Source organism: Pagrus pagrus, assembly GCF_965226575.1.
Source record: "Pagrus pagrus genome assembly, chromosome: 14".
Classification (NCBI taxonomy): domain Eukaryota; kingdom Metazoa; phylum Chordata; class Actinopteri; order Spariformes; family Sparidae; genus Pagrus; species Pagrus pagrus.
Genome location: NC_140198.1, coordinates 13,396,425 through 13,422,049, shown reverse-complemented (window position 1 = coordinate 13,422,049; position 25,625 = coordinate 13,396,425). Strand labels below are relative to the sequence as shown.

General features: G+C 38.5%; 5 protein-coding genes and 1 long non-coding RNA gene across 6 annotated transcripts; 1 reads left to right on the top strand and 5 right to left on the bottom strand.

Moving 5' to 3' along the window:
• Positions 1-3,294: 3,294 nt before the first annotated feature.
• On the bottom strand, positions 3,295-4,329 carry LOC311269404 (olfactory receptor 1M1-like). The gene has a single exon (XM_084373539.1). It carries the CDS (start codon positions 4,314-4,316, stop codon positions 3,321-3,323), a length of 996 nt encoding a protein of 331 aa, XP_084229665.1. The 5' UTR covers positions 4,317-4,329; the 3' UTR covers positions 3,295-3,320.
• A 3,232-nt stretch (positions 4,330-7,561) lies between these two features.
• Positions 7,562-9,116, bottom strand: LOC311270032 (olfactory receptor 2AT4-like). The gene has a single exon (XM_084374653.1). The coding sequence runs from the start codon at positions 8,767-8,769 to the stop codon at positions 7,669-7,671; it is 1,101 nt and encodes a 366-aa protein (XP_084230779.1). The 5' UTR covers positions 8,770-9,116; the 3' UTR covers positions 7,562-7,668.
• A 4,004-nt stretch (positions 9,117-13,120) lies between these two features.
• Positions 13,121-14,178, bottom strand: LOC311269097 (olfactory receptor 51E2-like; the record flags this gene model as incomplete). The annotated part of the gene is made up of 1 exon (XM_084373079.1): positions 13,121-14,178. One exon carries the CDS (start codon positions 14,176-14,178, stop codon positions 13,216-13,218), a length of 963 nt encoding a protein of 320 aa, XP_084229205.1. The 3' UTR covers positions 13,121-13,215.
• A 2,431-nt stretch (positions 14,179-16,609) lies between these two features.
• LOC311270034 lies at positions 16,610-20,968 on the top strand. Its single transcript, XR_014624174.1, has 3 exons — positions 16,610-16,685; positions 16,875-17,098; positions 20,535-20,968. It is a non-coding gene; the product is annotated as an uncharacterized lncRNA (long non-coding RNA).
• Positions 18,742-19,772, bottom strand: LOC311269221 (olfactory receptor 2AT4-like; the record flags this gene model as incomplete). Its single annotated transcript, XM_084373253.1, has 1 exon — positions 18,742-19,772. The coding sequence occupies one exon, from the start codon at positions 19,770-19,772 to the stop codon at positions 18,810-18,812; it is 963 nt and encodes a 320-aa protein (XP_084229379.1). The 3' UTR covers positions 18,742-18,809.
• A 3,254-nt stretch (positions 20,969-24,222) lies between the features above and the next one.
• LOC311269190 (olfactory receptor 51E2-like) lies at positions 24,223-25,299 on the bottom strand. The gene has a single exon (XM_084373221.1). It carries the CDS (start codon positions 25,229-25,231, stop codon positions 24,269-24,271), a length of 963 nt encoding a protein of 320 aa, XP_084229347.1. The 5' UTR covers positions 25,232-25,299; the 3' UTR covers positions 24,223-24,268.
• Positions 25,300-25,625: the final 326 nt, after the last annotated feature.

Below are 25,625 nucleotides of genomic sequence, written 5' to 3'. Positions count from 1 at the left end.
GTGTGTTGTAAAACTGTCCTTACTTGTAAGGCCCTTTGTAATACAGTAGCATATACTTATGAAAAAGCATTTATTTTTCAACAATTATGTCATTTGTGCACTATAACCATCTTAATGCATTGGCAGTGATTGAATGCAAGTATATTTACTCAAGGATTGAACAGGACTATATCTGTAAGTACAATTTTAGGTAGGTCTGCACAATATGGTAAGAAAAAAAAAATCATATTGAGATTATTTTGACAGATATTATGATTGCCATATGATTCACGATTAGTGGGGATGATTTTTGCACAACAATTCTCACTTTCACTGGAAAAAACTTCCATGTGGAGAACAAGATTTGTAGACGTGGACATCTCTGCAGGACTACAGTATTTTATTATAACTAGAGCCAGACTGATAATTGTTTCTTTGGGCCGATGACAATACCAATATTTGGAAGTAAAAGAATCCTAATATCGATATATTGGCCAATAGACTTTTTTTTTGTTGTTGCAATGATTAATCCCTCAAATGTGGTTATCAAACACTTACAGATATGCAAGTTCACTTAAGTACAGCTCAACGATGAACTTTATTGTCGAAAATGACACTAGTGCACTTAAAAAGTAAACTTACTGTGAATAGAATTATCAAAAATTATCCCAAGCATCTTTTTATGCATTATAATCTAGGGGACAAATATACCGATACTGATATATCTGTGATAGACCAATAATATCAGACAACCAATAGATCAATTATAATTTTTCTGTTTCATTACATTTTGTGGTTTGGATTCATTTCAATGCATTGCTTGTACTTTACATTTAGGCTATTCAACTCTACCCTTTCACTCCATTACTTTTCAGAGGGAAAGAAATGTCCTTACTCCATTACATATGACTGCTATACAGCTATTCACAAACATATTCAAAACATATAATGTGAACAGTTAAAGTAAGCTCCAACTCAACCAGTTCAACAGACAAATAAGACACACCTGTTTATATTACACTTCTATGTTATATGAATATTTATTATGAAAATTAAGCAGTTTTTTTTTTTTTTTTTAAGCTCCCATGTCATGTGACCCAGTGACTCCAAACCAATGCCAAAATGTATCACAACACAGGTCACATAAGACACACCTCTTTGGATTACATTTTACGGCTTCTTCTGTTCCTCCTATCCTCCTCCTGCTGCCAACACGGGCCGGAACTGAGTTAGAGGCGCCGCTGGGTGTCTCCGCAGTAAGTGTCTGTCGTATATCCAACCTAAAACTAACTAACCTCGGTACAAGACACACCCCTCAACGTGACCAAATGCTAAGTTAGCTAACATTGTGGAGAACGTTGCTAATAGCTAGCTTACAGCTACAGCAGCTTAGCATCACCTTCTTCTTACCTGTTTGTTCTCTCGGGGTGAATCTGTTCGTCGAGACACTGACATTAAGTGTCTACAACCTGCACAACTCTGGACTTTTCATAACCAGCCACACGGTCGGCTGTCAAGCAGTAACACGGAGGACGTATGTGAGCAGAGGACCAAAGTGTAACCGTAAAATAGTTCCGACGTGCATCGGTTCCGTTGCTTAGCTACAACGCAACGGACAATGAAGCGTCCTGTAGATAAACAACATGAAATTCAAGGTACTTGTAATGTACTAGTTATTTAACTTTATACTTGTACTCCACTACAGAGGCAAATATTGTACTTTTTACGTCACTACAATTTTCTGACAATTTTTTTCCTCCTTCCTTTCTTGTGAAAACCACCTATTTTCATATTTGTTTTTTCTGAATTACAATTTTTATGACAAACTGAAAGATTAAGTGTTCCTTTACAGGTTGAGAAAATAAGCCATTTAAAACCCTCTCGGATTAGCTTGAAAATGTCTCATCACAAACCTGAAAACAGGGCTGACCTCTAAAACTTTGTAGGGATACATACAGTAGTTCTCTCAGGACAGTACAGTAAACCTATATGGTTTTCTACAAGGCTCACCTGTAAAATGTGCCTTAAGTTGATTGCCTGTTACAAAATGGTGTTCTGTATTCAAGTATGCCACGTTTTTCCTCACTCGAATCGAGGGTCTAAGGACAGAGGATGTCGTTCACTGTACAGATTGTAAAGCAAACTGCAGTTTCACATATACAGGATATCTGAAGCAAAAAAGGAGGAAGACAGTTTAGCAGTTGGAGCCTTGTTTGTTTTTATTTTAAACATTTCAGCCATTTTTTGTCAAACATGAAATTCACATGAAATCATATTGAAGTGCCTCTTGTCCCGTGCTTCAAATCAGTGTTAGCTTTATATTTAACCAAGATTATGTCTTCAATTTTTGTGCTTTGAGGTTAATCATAAACTGGTATAATAACTTCATTGTGCTATTAATAAAAAAAAGAATAAAAAAAGTAGAAGTTTTTACAACAATTACTTTAGGAGAGAGGGGGACACCATATGATATCAGAAAGCAAACAGGTGGAGGATAAATCATTAAAATTTGAGACAGATATAGAACAGATTCAGCTCCTCTGAAAGTGATGCATCGATGTGATTCATATAGCTGCCCTGCTAGTCATGTTGTCACGATACTGAAATATCTAACTACGATACAATATCTTGAAAAGTATAAGTATTCGGTACCATGGGGAAAAATGGACACAACACTGAGGGCTTAAAATTTAAGATTTTTAATAAAAGATAAATATAACAAGACTAAAACATGAAAATGAGATACACGTTTTCTTGTCTAGTAGCACAAAACAACAGAAAGACTGTAGTTAACATTAAATAAAACACTTTTTTTGGACACTCTTCGGTTTAAGCCATTAAAAATAATGTGTGTATTGATAGTGCAGAAAATGTGCATTTAAATCGTTGTAATTATTCAGTATTTATACGTGTGAATATATCAATATTTTTTGAAAAAAAAATCTGCTACAGTAGCGATTCAGTTTCTGTAGTAGTTTCTGTAGTTTCAGTAGTTGACGAAACATTTTATCGTAAAAATGAAATCCAAAAATGTAATTACATTTAAATAAATTAAATTAAGTGTCAAATTTTGTTTTTTTAAAGTTGCATAACATACATTTTGAAAACACCCCTGCTGACACAATCAAACAAACTGCCCCAATATGGGGAATAATCTGGATTTAAATGAAAAGATGGGAAACAGCAAAAATATAAAGGTCATAGGTGGGAGGAACATTAGTTAAAGCTTTTGTGAATCACACAACCTTCAACACAACACATGTACAATCAAAGTGAAAGACTGGATCAAAAAGAGCCCAGGCCACTATACAAATGTTCAGAGCCTTCATTTTTGTGACATTTCATTTACCTCTCCGAGGTTTGCTCTTACGTAGGTCTGTGCTAATTTTATTTTTCTTCACTAGTGCCAGGGCTCTGACTTTGATCTCTTTAGTTTTCAAAGAATACACAATAGGGTTGATGCAGGGTGGGAGGCAAGAGGCCAGTGACAGGCTCAGCACACGCTGGTCCGGGTCGATGAGACGCAGATAAAACCCAGCAATAAAAATGGTAATGAGAGGAATGTAAAACACAGCAACAAGGATGAGATGCTCAACACAAGTGGCCAAAGCTTTCACCCGATTGTCTAAAGATTTCATCCTGAACACAGTCACCAAGATGCTGATGTAAGACAGGAGAATAAAAATAAAGGGACCCACCAGCAGCAAGAAAGTAAGCAAAGTAGCCGCAGACCACTGCATTGTGAAATCATTACAAGCCAGTCTGAACACAGGCGCATAGTCACAGAAATAGCTGAACACCCTGACAGAATTACAAAAAGACAGTCGAGTCATTATACCTGTCGCAAATGCAATGACTCCAAGAGAAAAAGACCAAGACATGCCGACAACACAAGTCATGCTCCGCAATGTGTTGATGGAGTTGTGACGCAGAGGGAAACATATTGCGATCAACCTGTCATAGGCAAGTATAGCGAGTGCATATGACTCCAAAGTCCCAAACATATAGTAGACAAACATTTGTACCAAACACAGGTTGAATGGAACAAAGTTATCCTTAACCAGGAATATCTTTATCATGCCTGGAATAGTACATGTGTTCAGGATTACATCAATCACTGCGAGGTTGGCCACAGCAAGAAATTTTGGAGTGTGTAAACAACGATTAAAGACAATTACACAGATCACTAAACTATTAAAGAGCACTGTCACCACGTAAACAAAAGCTAGAAAGATGAAGTATACATTGATGAAGGGAAATGTCTCAAATCCGATGATATAGAAGCCTGGAGGATGAATGATGAGAGAGTCGTTTAAAACAGTCCTGAGAAAAGACATCACTGAACTCCACAGCCTGTGTGTTGGAGGACAGCCTCAGCTCTCCAGTCTAAAAAACAGGGAAACCACATAATATTCAACATTAGACAATAGACTTTAAAGAGGGTCATAAATAAAATACACAATTTACATTTAATTCTCATGAAACACAGTCAAACCAACCAGTATCAATACAATATATTCTCAGCAGGTCACAGATGAATCACGCATTAATGTGCCACAAGTCAGTCAGTGAATCTTACCAGATTTTCTGTGAAGACTCGTTTGGCTCCGACTTGTGATTTTGACTCCTTAAAGCAGCATGCACATGGCTGCATGTGCGACTTGTTGACAGTGCTATTATACTCTGGGAGGATGGCCCTGTGCAATACCGTATCAATGAAATTAATTTGATCCTTGGAGAGCTGTCGGTTATTTACTGAGACTGATTCTCTACGTTCAAAACAAACATCTCATTTTGATTTGACAGATTTTTTAGATATATGATAGCTTAGAAAAAAAATTAATGAATAAAATAAAATAGGTAATTGATTAATACATTTTGGTTTGACAGCTCAAAGAAGACTGACAGGAGCTCTACTTTTTCTATACCTCTAACCTTTGATGAAGACACGTTTGAATTTCTACACTTTGCTCAACACTACAGGGTCGAGCTTTGTTGATGATGATTTAAAACTTTTTGCAACATGGTAAATAATTTCAGTTATTGTCTCTTTATTAAGAATGTTGGATCTACAGTACACAATTTAAACAGAAATTTTAAAATGACAATATTATGCTATTGTGATTTAATGATGCTAATAAATGTCAGTAAACAATAATATTGAATTATCACTTAGCCCTGGTCGTACCCTTAGTTTCTCAGTCACAGAGTGGAAGAGGCCACCTTCTTCATTTCTTTTTTAACTTTAGGCACTCCTCAACTTCAACTTGAACATTATTTTTTTTTTTGAAAAGCGCCTTTTGTGCAAAGTTGCAATACAAGTTGCTTAACAATATGATGAAACATACAATACAAATACAATATATGAGATCTGCTCAGAAACCTGAGGTCCAGTCAACTTTGTTTATCGCAAGTGCTGCATAAATTTATATACAACTAATTTGCAACAGCTTATACGTTTTGAGGGAAGTGTGATGCAGACCGAGTTGCATTTTCTGTTAACATAATAAAGAAATTATGTTATATAAGAAATTTTGCTACTGCTATCCGCTCAGAGTGAGTACAGCATTAGTAAAACGTTATTATGTTTAGGTACTGGCAACACTTATTAATATTATATTATTAATAATATAATATTAAACTGATATCTTAACCTTAACCAAGGTGTGTTGTCTACACTTACATTTGTTACTGAGTGATTACATTAATTTATAGTAATTAAAACATTTGAGTAATATACAAACTAGGAGAAGCGGGTGCTCCTACCCACAATGACCTTCATGACCTCTAGTGAACAGACAGCAGAGAGAGTTTCATGTTGCAATGAACGGATCAATCACTGGTTGATTTGAACAGTAAGGTTTGTTTTCACAAAATGAAAATAGGCAGGAAGAGAATTGACATGATTAAATTTAGTAAAAAAATATTTTAGGAAACTTTAATGAGACGCTCTGTGCAAGATATTTTGTGAGCTGTGTTTGTTGAAAGTGAATAAACATTTACAAACACATACGATTGAACTGGGTCCAGCCCCCGCGACCCTGCAAAGGTAAGCAGTTGCAGATGATGATGATGATTATGATGATGAAACGCGTATAATGACTCTTTAACTACAAAATGTTCCCCAAGGATGCATTTGTCATTAAAGAGGCCATGTTTAACCAAAACAAAATGATTCCAATGAGCCCAATTTATGAAGCCATCACCTGGGAATGTTGGTTAATGACCACAACTTTAACAAACAAACCATTTACTGTTTTAACTTCACACTAATTAATCTCAGTTGCACCTATTAGGAATGAAAACAATTATGAATGGAGGGAAATGAGTGTGAATATACATTCAGTTGTTTAATTCAGATTACACCTGATTTCAAATGGCTGCAAGACAAATGGCAAAAGTCTTTCCCTTGATACTCCACCATGTTTCTTCTGACAATCTTTTGTTTAATCAAATAACATGTTTGTGCCTTGTTTTATAAATTATTTTAGGACTTACACTCTCTAACTTCCATTCAGGCTTTAAACTCAATTTAAAATGGTTCCTGTACTTTCATTGTTAGCTTTTTAGGCAAATCTTCTCTTGTGACTAAAGCTAGGTTTAAAGGTATTATTTCAGTCTATATCTTTCATTTTTAATTATTTAACTACCTCTAACATAGCTATCAATGACACGGGCACTTTTAGCTGACTGAACCGCATGCATACAATGTTCATAGTAACCTTTAACCTAGATTCTTTCAACTGGTCATTTCACAGTAATAAACATAACAAATCAAGTCTAATTATGCATTTTAATTATCCCTGTATGTTTGTTTTTAAAATACTGCACTGAACTGAAGCACAAAGTGTTCTTTAAGTAGTTAATATTCATCTACCTCGACTTAATGAAATGTTAAAATGGATCAAATTTGAAATACTATACTAATAAGTTATATAACATAATGACCAAGGACATATATAAGCTGAAATACAGTTAATTTCTCAGATGGAGGGCCTCTTTGTTGTGTGTGGAACCCTGAGAAGGAGCTAAGCTTAACTTAGAAGATGCATTTATGTCGTACAAGAATTGGCACACTGACTTCAAAGCTCTGCAAGTGTTTCAGTAAGCACAATAATGAGACTAACTGTTTTATCAGACAATTTGTATAAAGGGGATATGAATGTGAAATACAGTGATAACATGTCAAGGAGTGTTCGGAGTAACAGGAAAGGACAAGAGCAGTCAAATGTACAAATATCACACAACTACATCAAATACAAGCAAATATGTACAAATGATGCTATTGAATATGATTTATTGTTCTAGATTAAACTACCCGGCAGTATATAAAGTAGTTAAAATTAACTCCACCATAAACATATACAACAGTAATATACAACATACACATTAATAAAGCTCATAAGTAAAACACTGATGATGACCATGTGAATACGTACAAATAAGTCAGTAAAATATTATTACAAAAGAATCAGGACATGTTTTTATTCACTTGCTAAACTTGGTTTTAAGTTTTAAAATAATAATAGAACAATAATAGATCTGTGAGGAAAACACACTACTTAATGATAAGACACACATTCGGAAACAGGCAGAGCATCAGTAAAATAGGCCCCTTTTGTCTCATCACATACAGTCCTGACTCTATCAAGAGAGTGTGAAAACCTTCCACAGATAGAAAGAAAGTTGTCAAGGGTTTGTTTTCATTCTGTGGAGCAGTGCCAGGGCTCTTGTTTTAATCTCTTTGGTTTTCAAAGAATACACAATAGGATTGATGCAGGGTGGGAGGCAAGAGGCCAGTGACAGGCTCAGCACACGCTGGTCTGGGTTGATGGATCCCACAAAAAGCCCGACTAAGAATATGCTGAATAAGGGAATGTAAAATATAGCAACAAGGACGAGGTGCTCAATGCAAGTGGTGAGAGCTTTCATTCTACTGCTGACTGATTTCATCCTGAACACAGTCACCAGGATGCTAAAATAGGACAGAAGAATAAAAGTAAAGGGCCCCATCAGATTCACCATACTAGAAGTTGAAGCCAAAGACCACTGCAATGTGTAATCATTACAGGCCAGTCTGAACACAGGAGCATAGTCACAGAAATAGCTGAACACCCTGACAGAATTACAAAAAGACAGTCGAGTCATTATACCTATTGCATATGCTGTTACTCCGAGAGCTAAAAACCAAGTCAGGCAGACAATACAGGACATACTCCGCAGTGTGTTAATTGAGTTCTGACGCAGAGGGAAACATATTGCGATCAACCTGTCATAGGCAAGTACAGCGAGTGCATATGACTCCAAAGGTACAGCGGAATAGTACACAAACATTTGAAGCAAACACAGGTTGAATGAAATAAAGTTGTCCTTAAAGAGAAATGTCTTAATCATGCTGGGAATAGTGCTCGTGTTTAAGATGACATCAATCACTGCGAGGTTGATAACAGCCAGAAATTTCGAAGTGTGTAAGCAGTGGTCACTGGCAATTATATAGATCAATAAAATATTGAACACTAGTGTAATCCCATAGACAAAAACGAGGAAGATAATGTAGATGGTGATGTAGGGAAATGTCTCAAATCCGATGATATAGAAGCCTGGAGGATGAATGATGAGAGAGTCGTTTGAAACAGTCCTGAGAGAAGACATCACTGAACTCTGCAGCCTGTGTGTCCGAGGACAGCCTCTGCTTAGAAGCTCACCAGTCTGAAAAAGAGGAAAACAATTCATCTTATTACTTATAAGTCCAATCACATACTTCAAATGAAGACATATGCATTTGTGCATTTGGCATTAAGCGTTTGAAACCATCCTGAGCGGTGACTATAGTGCATTATTATCATTAAGTCAAACATGGAACAGAATACTTGTGACTCACCTGCTACACTGATGATAGTTTTACACAGAGCGACTCCATATGATCGGACTCAGACCACTGAGTGTCTGCATGTTTGACCAGCGTACAGTAGAAATACCTCCTTCATTCATCTCCAGAGATAACATTCAGTCCTCTAATTATGAAATATATGGATGAACAATACAGTAATGAGTAATGAGTCTTCCAAATTAACTTTCAAACAAAACAAACATGTAATTATTGTTTTGTGACCCTAAGTAACACTGAAACCCAGTCAGCAAAGTTTGTGACAGAATTGTACCATATTTACGTACACAGTTTGATGACACAACTACATTTCTAATCAAATATCCCCATTTTGAAACTGATTGCAATTGAATATAAGCCAGTTTTATTCCTGTCTGTATGAATATGAGTGATTAGGGCAAACCTTTATTTCCATCAGAGAACATTAATAACTAGTTCATTATTTAAAGACCAAGTGTCACGATCCCATATTCTGTGGTAGATTTTTGTGTTTTTGTGTTATGTCATTTGTTTCTGTTATGCTTGCAGAGGTGCAGTGACATGCCGGGCGGAGTTTCCCGTCACTGGAGCTGCTGACACACGCACCTGCAGCAGGTTGGCATTCAGCACCTGCTGATAAGCCCAGCTCTCCACGCTACCTGCTGCCAGATGATTATGTCAACCAGATGTGGTATATGGCTCAGCCCGAATAGCCTTCTAGTGATCTACTACTGTTTTTGTGTGTTGTGTGAGTCACGCCTGTGCAGCCTTACACCCCCACCAGCAGTGTAAATGAATAACCTTGCACCTCTCATCCTGCCTTGTGTCCGCGTTTGGGTCCTACAAAATACTACCGAATGTAACAGAATCATCTGGCCACGAGATGGACCCAGCGGATCTGGCATATATTGCCCAGGCTCTGAACCATAGGCGGCGCTTTTAAGAGGCTAGGGGAAGCTTAGCTTCCCCAAAATTGTCACAGAAAAAAAAATCCCTAAATAAAATCATATTTATTTTATGTTTCAAATTTTTTTTTTTAAGATGAGGTTAGAGAGGCATAAAAACACACACTTTCAAGGTATTATTTATTATTATTTTTTAATTAATATATGAAAGATGGTATTTGATAGGTGCAGGCTACCTGTGTCATTCCGTACGAACATAGCGTAGAAGCTAACGGTTTCGCCTTGCTAGCTATTCACGGACAGCATGACAGCACTACAGAAGCCGCGCCAGACAAGATCAACGAGACTCACAATAGACACACACCGGTATTTACATCCAGCTGTGAGCAACCGAGCAACACACAAACAAAGAGGGATCTTCCTGCACTAGTGATTTGAAACTTTGAAACTCACAGCTGGATGTAAATACCGGTGTGTATCTATCACAAGTTCTTTTGATCTTGTCTGGCGAGGCTTCCGTAGTGCAGACAGCTGTGAGGGAGACTCGCATGCATGTGGGAGCATGCCTCCAGGTAAACATAGTATAGTAACTGTTTAGGCTAGAAAAATGCACTAAATGACGTCATTTTGAGTAAACTCTGGATGTCGCCACTTCAGGACACTTGGATTGCAGTGGACGAGCAGTATGGAAGAATATTACAAAGTTTTTGTGTAGTTTTATGGACCTTTTAGTCTCAGGCACATTGACACCCCTTATATGGATTTTTGCTGCCGGAGGGTACCCCCACGGGTCTCCAGCTGCACTTTGAGGAATAAAAAAATTACACCGGACTTCTCATCAGCATGAGGGTGAGTCGATAATGACTAAAGTTCGTTCTAGAGTGAACTATTCCTTTAATGCCAAAATAAAAAATGACCGACTGGACCCCTCAAACGAGACCCCTCCGGATCTTACTGAGGGTCCCATGCTGGAGGACGTTGAGAACTGCAGCAGCACTTCAGCTGACCAGGCTCCCACCACCTCGGGCCTTCCAAGCTCCGACACCGGCCACCTCCCCCGCGACACCGGCCTCGGTTGCCTTGACTGGATTTTACCCAAACTTCACAAAAGTGCTTAAATTGGCACTGTCTCTTCCAGTTGGGACGACGAAGTGTGAGCGTTCATTCTCAGCGATGCGCCGGGTCCGCAGCTGGATGAGGACAACTATGGCCCAGCAGAGACTGTCCTCTCTTTCGCTTCTCTACATCGAGAGTGACATTACTAAGAGGATTAAACCTGAGGAAATTGTTGACAAATACGTCACAAAGGCCCTGCGGTGACTGTTGCTTCATTGAGGTAAGAAAATTAATTGATTAGGCTAATAATTAATAATTACTTCTGGGCTACAAAAGCAAAATGAGTAGAGAATTAATGAAATGATTCTGCCGCTACATCTCAGTTTGATGAACAACTGCAATAATATAGGCCTATCTATCTGCCTGACTGAGGTTAAAGATTTTTTATTTTATTTTTTTTGTCCCATAGCTTCCCCATGTGTCCTGCCCTAGCACCGCCTATGCTCTGAACACACAAGGTGTCCTCGTTCGGAGACATGATCAGATGCTTCAGCAGGTCATGGAAGCACTCCAAACTCTCACATCCAACGTCACTCAGATGGGTCAACAAGTAAACCTGCTTACCACTCAGTGAATAAAAAGTTACAAACACATATGATTGAACTGGGTCCAGCCCCCGCGACCCTACAAAAGGTAAGCAGTTGCAGATGATGATGATTATGATGATGAAACACATGTAATGACTCTTTAACTACAAAATGTTCCCCAAGGATGCATTTATCATTGAAGAGGCCATGTTTAACCAAAACAAAATGATTCCAATGAGCCCAATTTGTGAAGCCATCACCTGGGAATTTTGGTTAATGACCACAACTTTAACAAACTAACTATTTACTGTTTTAACTTCACACTAATCAATCTCAGTTGCACCTATTAGGAATGAAAACAATTATGAATGGAGGGAAATGAGTGTGAATATACATTCAGTTGTTTAATTCAGATTACACCTGCTTTCAAAGGGCTGCAAGACAAATGGCAGAAGTCTTTCCCTTGATACTCCACCATGTTTCTTGTGACAATCTTTTGTTTAATCAAATGACACGTTTGTGCCTTGTTTTATAAATTATTTTAGGACTTACACTCTCTAACTTCCATTCAGGCTTTAAACTCAATTTAAAATGGTTCCTGTACTTTCATTGTTAGCTTTTTAGGCAAATCCCCTCTTGTGACTAAAGCTAGGTTTAAAGGTATTATTTTAGTCAATATCTTTCATTTTTAATTATTTAACTACCTCTAACATAGCTATCAAGGACACGGGCACTTTTAGCTGACTGAACCGCATGCATACAATGTTCATAGTAACCTTTAACCTTCTGGTTTGGGATTTTTTCATTTTGTCTTTTTTAGCCTGATAGATTCTTTCAACTGGTCATTTCACAGTAATAAACATAACAAATCAAGTCTAATCATGCATTTTAATTATCCCTGTATGTTTGTTTTTAAAATACTGCACTGAACTGAAGCACAAAGTGTTCTTTAAGTAGTTAATATTCATCTACCTCGAGTTAATAAAAGAGTATCGAAGTTTTATGTTTATACATTTTTAAAATATGAAAATAGATCAAATTTGAAATACTATACTAAAAAGTTATATAACATAATGACCGAGGACATATATAAACTCAAATACAGTTAATTTCTCAGATGGAGGGCCTCTTTGTTGTGTAATGAACCCTGAGAAGGAGCTAAGCTTAACTTAGACGATGCATTTATGTCGTACAAGAATTGGCACACTGACTTCAAAGCTCTGCAAGTGTTTCAGTAAGCACAATAATGAGACAGACTGTTTTATCAGACAATTTGTATAAAGGGGATATGAATGTGAGATACAGTGATAACATGTCAAGGAGTGTTCGGAGTAACAGAAAAGGACAAGAGCAGTCAAATGTACAAATATCACACAACTACATCAAATACAAGCAAATATGTACAAATGATGCTATTGAATATGATTTATTGTTCTAGATTAAACTACCTGGCAGTATATAAAGTAGTTAAAATTAACTCCACCATAAACATATGCAACAGCAATATACAACATACACATTAATAAAGCTCATAAGTAAAACACTGATGATGACCATGTGAATATGTACAAATAAGTCAGTAAAATATTATTACAAAAGAATCAGGACATGTTTTTATTCTCTTGCTAAATTTGGTTTTAAGTTTTAAAATAATAATAGAACAATAATAATAGATCTGTGAGGAAAACACACTACTTAATAATAAGACACACATGTGGAAACAGGCAGAGCATCAGTAAAATAGGCCCCTTTTGTCTCATCACATACAGTCCTGACTCTATCAAGAGAGTGTGAAAACCTTCCACAGATAGAAAGAAAGTTGTCAAGGGTTTGTTTTCATTCTGTGGAGCAGTGCCAGGGCTCTTGTTTTAATCTCTTTGGTTTTCAAAGAATATACGATAGGATTGATGCAGGGTGGGAGGCAAGAGGCCAGTGACAGGCTCAGCACACGCTGGTCTGGGTCGATGGATCCCACAAAAAGCCCGACTAAGAATATGCTGAATAAGGGAATGTAAAATACAGCAACGAGGACGAGGTGCTCAATGCAAGTGGTGAGAGCTTTCATTCTACTGCTGACTGATTTCATCCTGAACACAGTCACCAGGATGCTAAAATAGGACAGAAGAATAAAAGTAAAGGGCCCCATCAGATTCACCATACTAGAAGTTGAAGCCACAGACCACTGCAATGTGTAATCATTACAGGCCAGTCTGAACACAGGAGCATAGTCACAGAAAAAGCTGAACACCCTGACAGAATTACAAAAAGACAGTCGAGTCATTATACCTATTGCATATGCCGTTACTCCGAGAACGAAAAAGCAATTCAGACAGACAATACAGGACATACTCCGCAGTGTGTTGATTGAGTTGTGACGCAGAGGGAAACATATTGCGATCAACCTGTCATAGGCAAGTACAGCGAGTGCATATGACTCCAAAGCTGCAGCAGAATAGTAGACAAACATTTGAAGCAAACACAGGTTGAATGGAACAAAGTTGTCCTTAAAGAGAAATGTCTTAATCATGCTGGGAATAGTGCTCGTGTTTAAGATGACATCAATCACTGCGAGGTTGACAACAGCCAGAAATTTCGAAGTGTGTAAGCAGTGGTCGCTGGCAATTATATAGATCAATAAAATATTGAACACTAGTGTAATCCCATAGACAAAAACGAGGAAGATAATGTAGATTGTGATGTAGGGAAATGTCACAAATCCGATGATATAGAAGCCTGGAGGATGAATGATGAGAGAGTCGTTTGAAACAGTCCTGAGAGAAGACATCACTGAACTCTGCAGCCTGTGTGTCCGAGGACAGCCTCTGCTTAGAAGTTCACCAGTCTGAAACAGAGGAAAACAATTCATCTTATTACTTATCAGTCCAATCACATACTTCAAATGAAGACATATACATTTGTGCATTTGGCATTAAGCGTTTGAGACCATCCTGAGCGGTGACTATAGTGCATTATTATCATTAAGTCAAACATGGAACAGAATACTTGTGACTCACCTGTTACACTGATGATAGTTTTACACAGAGCGACTCCATATGATCGGACTCAGACCACTGAGTGTCTGCATGTTTGACCAGCGTACAGTAGAAATACCTCCTTCATTCATCTCCAGAGATAACATTCAGTCCTCTAATTATGAAATATATGGATGAACAATACAGTAATGAGTAATGAGTCTTCCAAATTAACTTTCAAACAAAACACACATGTAATTATTGTTTTGTGACCCTAAGTAACACTGAAACCCAGTCAGCAAAGTTTGTGACAGAAATGTACCATATTTACGTACACAGTTTGATGACACAACTACATTTCTAGTCAAATATCCCCATTTTGAAACTGATTGCAATTGAATATAAGCCAGTTTTATTCCTGTCTGTATGAATATGAGTGATTAGGGCAAACCTTTATTTCCATCAGAGAACATTAATAACTAGTTCATTATTTAAAGACCAAGTGTCACGATCCCATATTCTGTGGTAGATTTTTGTGTTTTTGTGTTATGTCATTTGTTTCTGTAATGCTTGCAGAGGTGCAGTGACATGCCGGGCGGAGTTTCCCGTCACTGGAGCTGCTGACACACGCACCTGCAGCAGGTTGGCATTCAGCGCCTGCTGATAAGCCCAGCTCTCCACGCTACCTGCTGCCAGATGATTATGTCAACCAGATGTGGTATATGGCTCAGCCCGAATAGCCTTCTAGTGATCTACTACTGTTTTTGTGTGTTGTGTGAGTCACGCCTGTGCAGCCTTACACCCCCACCAGCAGTCTCCTGGTTCTGTAAATGAATAACCTTGCACCTCTCATCCTGCCTTGTGTCCGCGTTTGGGTCCTACAAAATACTACCGAATGTAACAGAATCATCTGGCCACGAGATGGACCCAGCGGATCTGGCATATATTGCCCAGGCTCTGAACCATAGGCGGCGCTTTTAAGAGGCTAGGGGAAGCTTAGCTTCCCCAAAATTGTCACAGAAAAAAAAATCACTAAATAAAATCATATTTATTTTATGTTTCAAATTTTTTTTTTAAGATGAGGTTAGAGAGGCATAAAAACACACACTTTCAAGGTATTATTTATTATTATTTTTTAATTAATATATGAAAGATGGTATTTGATAGGTGCAGGCTACCTGTGTCATTCCGTACGAACATAGCGTAGAAGCTAACGGTTTCGCCTTGCTAGCTATTCACGGACAGCATGACAGCACTACAGAAGCCGCGCCAGACAAGATCAACGAGACTCACAATAGACACACCGGTATTTACATCCAGCTGTGAGCAACCGAGCAACACACAAACAAAGAGGGATCTTCCTGCACTAGTGATTTGAAACTTTGAAACTCACAGCTGGATGTAAATACCGGTGTGTATCTATCACAAGTTCTTTTGATCTTGTCTGGCGAGGCTTCCGTAGTGCAGACAGCTGTGAGGGAGACTCGCATGCATGTGGGAGCATGCCTCTAGGTAAACATAGTATAGTAACTGTTTAGGCTAGAAAAATGCACTAAATGACGTCATTTTGAGTAAACTCTGGATGTCGCCACTTCAGGACACTTGGATTGCAGTGGACGAGCAGTATGGAAGAATATTACAAAGTTTTTGTGTAGTTTTATGGACCTTTTAGTCTCAGGCACATTGACACCCCTTATATGGATTTTTGCTGCCGGAGGGTACCCCCACGGGTCTCCAGCTGCACTTTGAGGAAAAAAAAAATTACACCGGACTTCTCATCAGCATGAGGGTGAGTCGATAATGACTAAAGTTCGTTCTAGAGTGAACTATTCCTTTAATGCCAAAATAAAAAATGACCGACTGGACCCCTCAAACGAGACCCCTCCGGATCTTACTGAGGGTCCCATGCTGGAGGACGTTGAGAACTGCAGCAGCACTTCAGCTGACCAGGCTCCCACCACCTCGGGCCTTCCAAGCTCCGACACCGGCCACCTCCCCCGCGACACCGGCCTCGGTCCAGACACCGGCCACCTCCCTCCCGACATTGGCCTCGGTTGCCTTGACTGGATTTTACCCAAACTTCACAAAAGTGCTTGAATTGGCACTGTCTCTTCCAGTTGGGACGACGACGTGTGAGCGTTCATTCTCAGCGATGCGCCGGGTCCGCAGCTGGATGAGGACAACTATGGCCCAGCAGAGACTGTCCTGTCTTTGGCTTCTCTACATCGAGAGTGACATTACTAAGAGAAGAGGATTAAACCTGAGGAAATTGTTGACAAATACGTCACAAAGGCCCTGCGGTGACTGTTGCTTCATTGAGGTAAGAAAATTAATTGATTAGGCTAATAATTAATAATTACTTCTGGGCTACAAAAGCAAAATGAGTAGAGAATTAATGAAATGATTCTGCCGCTACATCTCAGTTTGATGAACAACTGCAATAATATAGGCCTATCTATCTGCCTGACTGAGGTTAAAGATTTTTTATTTTATTTTTTTTGTCCCATAGCTTCCCCATGTGTCCTGCCCTAGCACCGCCTATGCTCTGAACGCACAAGGTGTCCTCGTTCGGAGACATGATCAGATGCTTCAGCAGGTCATGGAAGCACTCCAAACTCTCACATCCAACGTCACTCAGATGGGTCAACAAGTAAACCTGCTTACCACTCAGTGAATAAAAAGTTACAAACACATATGATTGAACTGGGTCCAGCCCCCGCGACTCTACAAAAGGTAAGCAGTTGCAGATGATGATGATTATGATGATGAAACACATGTAATGACTCTTTAACTACAAAATGTTCCCCAAGGATGCATTTATCATTGAAGAGGCCATGTTTAACCAAAACAAAATGATTCCAATGAGCCCAATTTGTGAAGCCATCACCTGGGAATGTTGGTTAATGACCACAACTTTAACAAACAAAACATTTACTGTTTTAACTTCACACTAATTAATCTCAGTTGCACCTATTAGGAATGAAAACAATTATGAATGGAGGGAAATGAGTGTGAATATACATTCAGTTGTTTAATTCAGATTACACCTGCTTTCAAAGGGCTGCAAGACAAATGGCAGAAGTCTTTCCCTTGATACTCCACCATGTTTCTTCTGACAATCTTTTGTTTAATCAAATGACACGTTTGTGCCTTGTTTTATAAATTATTTTAGGACTTACACTCTCTAACTTCCATTCAGGCTTTAAACTCAATTTAAAATGGTTCCTGTACTTTCATTGTTAGCTTTTTAGGCAAATCCCCTCTTGTGACTAAAGCTAGGTTTAAAGGTATTATTTCAGTCTATATCTTTCATTTTTAATTATTTAACTACCTCTAACATAGCTATCAATGACACTGGCACTTTTAGCTAACTGAACCGCATGCATACAATGTTCATAGTAACCTTTAACCTTCTGGTTTGGGATTTTTTCATTTTGTCTTTTTTAGCCTGATAGATTCTTTCAACTGGTCATTTCACAGTAATAAACATAACAAATCAAGTCTAATTATGCATTTTAATTATCCCTGTATGTTTGTTTTTAAAATACTGCACTGAACTGAAGCACAAAGTGTTCTTTAAGTAGTTAATATTCATCTACCTCGAGTTAATAAAAGAGTATCGAAGTTTTATGTTTATACATTTTTAAAATGTGAAAATAGATCAAATTTGAAATACTAAAAAGTTATATAACATAATGATCACGAACATATATAAGCTGAAATACAGTTAATTTCTCAGATGGAGGGCCTCTTTGTTGTGTAATGAACCCTGAGAAGGAGCTTAGCTTAACTTAGAAGATGCATTTATGTCGTACAAGAATCGGCACACTGACTTCAAAGCTCTGCAAGTGTTTCAGTAAGCACAGTAATGAGACAGACTGTTTTATCAGATAATTTGTATAAAGGGGATATGAATGTGAAATACAGTGATAACATGTCAAGGAGTGTTCGGAGTAACAGAAAAGGACAAGAGCAGTCAAATGTACAAATATCACACAACTACATCAAATACAAGCAAATATGTACAAATGATGCTATTGAATATGATTTATTGTTCTAGATTAAACTACCTGGCAGTATATAAAGTAGTTAAAATTAACTCCACCATAAACATATACAACAGTAATATACAACATACACATTAATAAAGCTCATAAGTAAAACACTGATGATGACCATGTGAATATGTACAAATAAGTCAGTAAAATATTATTACAAAAGAATCAGGACATGTTTTTATTCTCTTGCTAAATTTGGTTTTAAGTTTTAAAATAATAATAGAACAACAATAATAGATCTGTGAGGAAAACACACTACTTAATAATAAGACACACATGTGGAAACAGGCAGAGCATCAGTAAAATAGGCCCCTTTTGTCTCATCACATACAGTCCTGACTCTATCAAGAGAGTGTGAAAACCTTCCACAGATAGAAAGAAAGTTGTCAAGGGTTTGTTTTCATTCTGTGGAGCAGTGCCAGGGCTCTTGTTTTAATCTCTTTGGTTTTCAAAGAATACACAATAGGATTGATGCAGGGTGGGAGGCAAGAGGCCAGTGACAGGCTCAGCACACGCTGGTCTGGATCAATGGAGCCCACAAAAAGCCCGACGAAGAATATGCTGAATATGGGAATGTAAAATATAGCAACAAGGACGAGGTGCTCAATGCAAGTGGTGAGAGCTTTCATTCTACTGCTGACTGATTTCATCCTGAACACAGTCACCAGGATGCTAAAATAGGACAGAAGAATAAAAGTAAAGGGCCCCATCAGATTCACCATACTAGAAGTTGAAGCCAAAGACCACTGCAATGTGTAATCATTACAGGCCAGTCTGAACACAGGAGCATAGTCACAGAAATAGCTGAACACCCTGACAGAATTACAAAAAGACAGTCGAGTCATTATACCTATTGCATATGCTGTTGTTCCGAGAGCTAAAAGCCAAGTCAGGCAGACAATACAGGACATACTCCGCAGTGTGTTAATTGAGTTCTGACTCAAAGGGAAACATATTGCGATCAACCTGTCATAGGCAAGTACAGCGAGTGCATATGACTCCAAAGGTGCAGCAGAATAGTACACAAACATTTGAAGCAAACACAGGTTGAATGGAACAAAGTTGTCCTTAAAGAGAAATGTCTTTATCATGCTGGGAATAGTGCTCGTGTTTAAGATGACATCAATCATTGCGAGGTTGATAACAGCCAGAAATTTCGAAGTGTGTAAGCAGTGGTCACTGGCAATTATATAGATCAATAAAATATTGAACACTAGTGTAACTCCATAGACAAAAACGAGGAAGATAATGTAGATGGTGATGAAGGGAAATGTCTCAAATCCGATAATATAGAAGCCTGGAGGATGAATGAAGAGAGAGTCATTTGAAACAGTCCTGAGAGAAGACATCACTGAACTCTGCAGCCTGTGTGTCCGAGGACAGCCTCTGCTTAGAAGCTCACCAGTCTGAAACAGAGGAAAACAATTCATCTTATTACTTATCAGTCCAATCACATACTTCAAATGAAGACATATACATTTGTGCATTTGGCATTAAGCGTTTGAAACCATCCTGAGCGGTGACTATAGTGCATTATTATCATTAAGTCAAACATGGAACAGAATACTTGTGACTCACCTGCTACACTGATGATAGTTTTACACAGAGCGACTCCATATGATCGGACTCAGACCACTGAGTGTCTGCATGTTTGACCAGCGTACAGTAGAAATACCTCCTTCATCATCTCCAGAGATAACATTCAGTCCTCTAATTATGAATGATATGGATGAACAACACAGTAATGAGTAATGAGTCTTCCAAATTAACTTTCAAACAAAACAAACATGTAATTATTGTTTTGTGACCCTAAGTAACACTGAAACCCAGTCAGCAAAGTTTGTGACAGAAATGTACCATATTTACGTACACAGTTTGATGACACAACTACATTTCTAGTCAAATATCCCCATTTTGAAACTGATTGCAATTGAATATAAGCCAGTTTTATTCCTGTCTGTATGAATATGAGTGATTAGGGCAAACCTTTATTTCCATCAGAGAACATTAATAACTAGTTCATTATTTAAAGACCAAGTGTCACGATCCCATATTCTGTGGTAGATTTTTGTGTTTTTGTGTTATGTCATTTGTTTCTGTAATGCTTGCAGAGGTGCAGTGACATGCTGGGCGGAGTTTCCTGTCACTGGAGCTGCTGACACACGCACCTGCAGCAGGTTGGCAATCAGCGCCTGCTGATAAGCCCAGCTCTCCACGCTACCTGCTGCCAGATGATTATGTCAACCAGATGTGGTATATGGCTCAGCCCGAATAGCCTTCTAGTGATCTACTACTGTTTTTGTGTGTTGTGTGAGTCACGCCTGTGCAGCCTTACACCCCCACCAGCAGTGTAAATGAATAACCTTGCACCTCTCATCCTGCCTTGTGTCCGCGTTTGGGTCCTACAAAATACTACCGAATGTAACAGAATCATCTGGCCACGAGATGGACCCAGCGGATCTGGCATATATTGCCCAGGCTCTGAACCATAGGCGGCGCTATTAAGAGGCTAGGGGAAGCTTAGCTTCCCCAAAATTGTCACAGAAAAAAAAATCCCTAAATAAAATCATGATATTTATTTTATGTTTCAAATTTTTTTTTTAAGATGAGGTTAGAGAGGCATAAAAACACACACTTTCAAGGTATTATTTATTATTATTTTTTAATTAATATATGAAAGATGGTATTTGATAGGTGCAGGCTACCTGTGTCATTCCGTACGAACATAGCGTAGAAGCTAACGGTTTCGCCTTGCTAGCTATTCACGGACAGCATGACAGCACTACAGAAGCCGCGCCAGACAAGATCTACGAGACTCACAATAGACACACCGGTATTTACATCCAGCTGTGAGCAACCGAGCAACACACAAACAAAGAGGGATCTTCCTGCACTAGTGATTTGAAACTTTGAAACTCACAGCTGGATGTAAATACCGGTGTGTATCTATCACAAGTTCTTTTGATCTTGTCTGGCGAGGCTTCCGTAGTGCAGACAGCTGTGAGGGAGACTCGCATGCATGTGGGAGCATGCCTCCAGGTAAACATAGTATAGTAACTGTTTAGGCTAGAAAAATGCACTAAATGACGTAATTTTGAGTAAACTCTGGATGTCACCAGTTCAGGACACTTGGATTGCAGTGGACGAGCAGTATGGAAGAATATTACAAAGTTTTTGTGTAGTTTTATGGACCTTTTAGTCTCAGGCACATTGACACCCCTTATATGGATTTCTGCTGCCGGAGGGTACCCCCACGGGTCTCCAGCTGCACTTTGAGGAATAAAAAAATTACACCGGACTTCTCATCAGCATGAGGGTGAGTCGATAATGACTAAAGTTCGTTCTAGAGTGAACTATTCCTTTAATGCCAAAATAAAAAATGACCGACTGGACCCCTCAAACGAGACCCCTCCGGATCTTACTGAGGGTCCCATGCTGGAGGACGTTGAGAACTGCAGCAGCACTTCAGCTGACCAGGCTCCCACCACCTCGGGCCTTCCAAGCTCCGACACCGGCCACCTCCCCCGCGACACCGGCCTCGGTTGCCTTGACTGGATTTTACCCAAACTTCACAAAAGTGCTTGAATTGGCACTGTCTCTTCCAGTTGGGACGACGAAGTGTGAGCGTTCATTCTCAGCGATGCGCCGGGTCCGCAGCTGGATGAGGACAACTATGGCCCAGCAGAGACTGTCCTCTCTTTCGCTTCTCTACATCGAGAGTGACATTACTAAGAGAAGAGGATTAAACCTGAGGAAATTGTTGACAAATACGTCACAAAGGCCCTGCGGTGACTGTTGCTTCATTGAGGTAAGAAAATTAATTGATTAGGCTAATAATTAATAATTACTTCTGGGCTACAAAAGCAAAATGAGTAGAGAATTAATGAAATTATTCTGCCGCTACATCTCAGTTTGATGAACAACAGCAATAATATAGGCCTACAGTATGTATCTGCCTGACTGAGGTTAAAGATTTTATTTATTTTTTTTGTCCCATAGCTTCCCCATGTGTCCTGCCCTAGCACCGCCTATGCTCTGAACACACAAGGTGTCCTCGTTCGGAGACATGATCAGATGCTTCAGCAGGTCATGGAAGCACTCCAAACTCTCACATCCAACGTCACTCAGATGGGTCAACAAGTAAACCTGCTTACCACTCAGTGAATAAAAAGTTACAAACACATATGATTGAACTGGGTCCAGCCCCCGCGACTCTACAAAAGGTAAGCAGTTGCAGATGATGATGATGATGATGATGATGAAACACATATAATGACTCTTTAACTACAAAATGTTCCCCAAGGATGCATTTATCATTGAAGAGGCCATGTTTAACCAAAACAAAATGATTCCAATGAGCCCAATTTGTGAAGCCATCACCTGGGAATTTTGGTTAATGACCACAACTTTAACAAACTAACTATTTACTGTTTTAACTTCACACTAATTAATCTCAGTTGCACCTATTAGGAATGAAAACAATTATGAATGGAGGGAAATGAGTGTGAATATGCATTCAGTTGTTTAATTCAGATTACACCTGCTTTCAAAGGGCTGCAAGACAAATGGCAAAAGTCTTTCCCTTGATACTCCACCATGTTTCTTCTGACAATCTTTTGTTTAATCAAATGACATGTTTGTGCCTTGTTTTATAAATTATTTTAGGACTTACACTCTCTAACTTCCATTCAGGCTTGAAACTCAATTTAAAATGGTTCCTGTACTTTCATTGTTAGCTTTTTAGTATTATTTCAGTCTATATCTTTCATTTTTAATTATTTAACTACCTCTAACATAGCTATCAATGACACTGGCACTTTTAGCTAACTGAACCGCATGCATACAATGTTCATAGTAACCTTTAACCTTCTGGTTTGGGATTTTTTCATTTTGTCTTTTTTAGCCTGATAGATTCTTTCAACTGGTCATTTCACAGTAATAAACATAACAAATCAAGTCTAATTATGCATCTTAATTATCCCTGCATGTTTGTTTTTAAAATACTGCACTGAACTGAAGCACAAAGTGTTCTTTAAGTAGTTAATATTCATCTACCTCGACTTAATGAAAGAGTATCGAAGTTTTATGTTTATACATTTTTAAAATGTGAAAATAGATCAAATTTTAAATACTACAAAGTTATATAACGTAATGACCACGCACATATCTAAGCTCAAGTACAGTTAATTTCTCAGATGGAGGGCCTCTTTGTTGTGTAATGAACCCTGAGAAGGAGCTTAGCTCAATTTAGGAGTGTTTCAGTAAGCACAATAATGAGACTAACTGTTTTATCAGACAATTTGTATAAAGGGGATATGAATGTGAGATACAGTGATAACATGTCAAGGAGTGTTCGGTGTAACAGAAAAGGACAAGAGCAGTCAAATGTACAAATATCACACAACTACATCAAATACAAGCAAATATGTACAAGTGATGCTATTGAATATGGTTTATTGTTCTAGATTAAACTACCCGGCAGTATATAAAGTAGTTAAAATTAACTCCACTGTAAACATATACAACAGTAATATACAACATACACATTAGATAAAGCTCATTAGTAAAACACTGGTGATGACCATGTGAATACGTACAAATAAGTCAGTAAAATATTATTACGAAAGAATCAGGACATGTTTTTATTCACTTGCTAAATTTGGTTAGTTTTAAAATAATAATAGAACAATAATAATAGATCTGTGAGGAAAACACACTACTTAATAATAAGACGAACGTGGAAACAGGCAGAGCATCTGTAAAATAGGCCCCTGTTGTCTCATCACATACAGTCCTGACTCTATCAAGAGAGTGTGAAAACCTTCCACAGATTGAAAGAAAGTTGTCAAGGGCTTGTTTTCATTCTGTGGAGCAGTGCCAGGGCTCTTGTTTTAATCTCTTTGGTTTTCAAAGAATACACAATAGGATTGATGCAGGGTGGGAGGCAAGAGGCCAGTGACAGGCTCAGCACACGCTGGTCTGGGTTGATGGATCCCACAAAAAGCCCAACTAAGAATATGCTGAATATGGGAATGTAAAATACAGCAACAAGGACGAGGTGCTCAATGCAAGTGGTGAGAGCTTTCATTCTACTGCTGACTGATTTCATCCTGAACACAGTCACCAGGATGCTAAAATAGGACAGAAGAATAAAAGTAAAGGGCCCCATCAGATTCACCATACTATAAGTTGAAGCCACAGACCACTGCAATGTGTAATCATTACAGGCCAGTCTGAACACAGGAGCATAGTCACAGAAATAGCTGAACACCCTGACAGAATTACAAAAAGACAGTCGAGTCATTATACCTATTGCATATGCTGTTACTCCGAGAACGAAAAACCAATTCAGACAGACAATACAGGACATACTCCGCAGTGTGTTAATTGAGTTGTGACGCAGAGGGAAACATATTGCAATCAACCTGTCATAGGCAAGTACAGCGAGTGCATATGACTCCAAAGCTGCAGCAGAATAGTACACAAACATTTGAAGCAAACACAGGTTGAATGGAACAAAGTTGTCCTTAAAGAGAAATGTCTTAATCATGCTGGGAATAGTGCTCGTGTTTAAGATGACATCAATCACTGCGAGGTTGACAACAGCCAGAAATTTCGAAGTGTGTAAGCAGTGGTCACTGGCAATTATATAGATCAATAAAATATTGAACACTAGTGTAATCCCATAGACAAAAACGAGGAAGATAATGTAGATGGTGATGTAGGGAAATGTCACAAATCCGATGATATAGAAGCCTGGAGGATGAATGAAGAGAGAGTCGTTTGAAACAGTCCTGAGAGAAGACATCACTGAACTCTGCAGCCTGTGTGTCCGAGGACAGCCTCTGCTTAGAAGCTCACCAGTCTGAAACAGAGGAAAACAATTCATCTTATTACTTATCAGTCCAATCACATACTTCAAATGAAGACATATACATTTGTGCATTTGGCATTAAGCGTTTGAAACCATCCTGATCGGTGACTATAGTGCATTATTATCATTAAGTCAAACATAGAACAGAATACTTGTGACTCACCTGTTACACTGATGATAGTTTTACACAGAGCGATTCCATATGATCGGACTCAGACCACTGAGTGTCTGCATGTTTGACCAGCGTACAGTAGAAATACCTCCTTCATTCATCTCCAGAGATAACATTCAGTCCTCTAATTATGAATGATATGGATGAACAACAAAG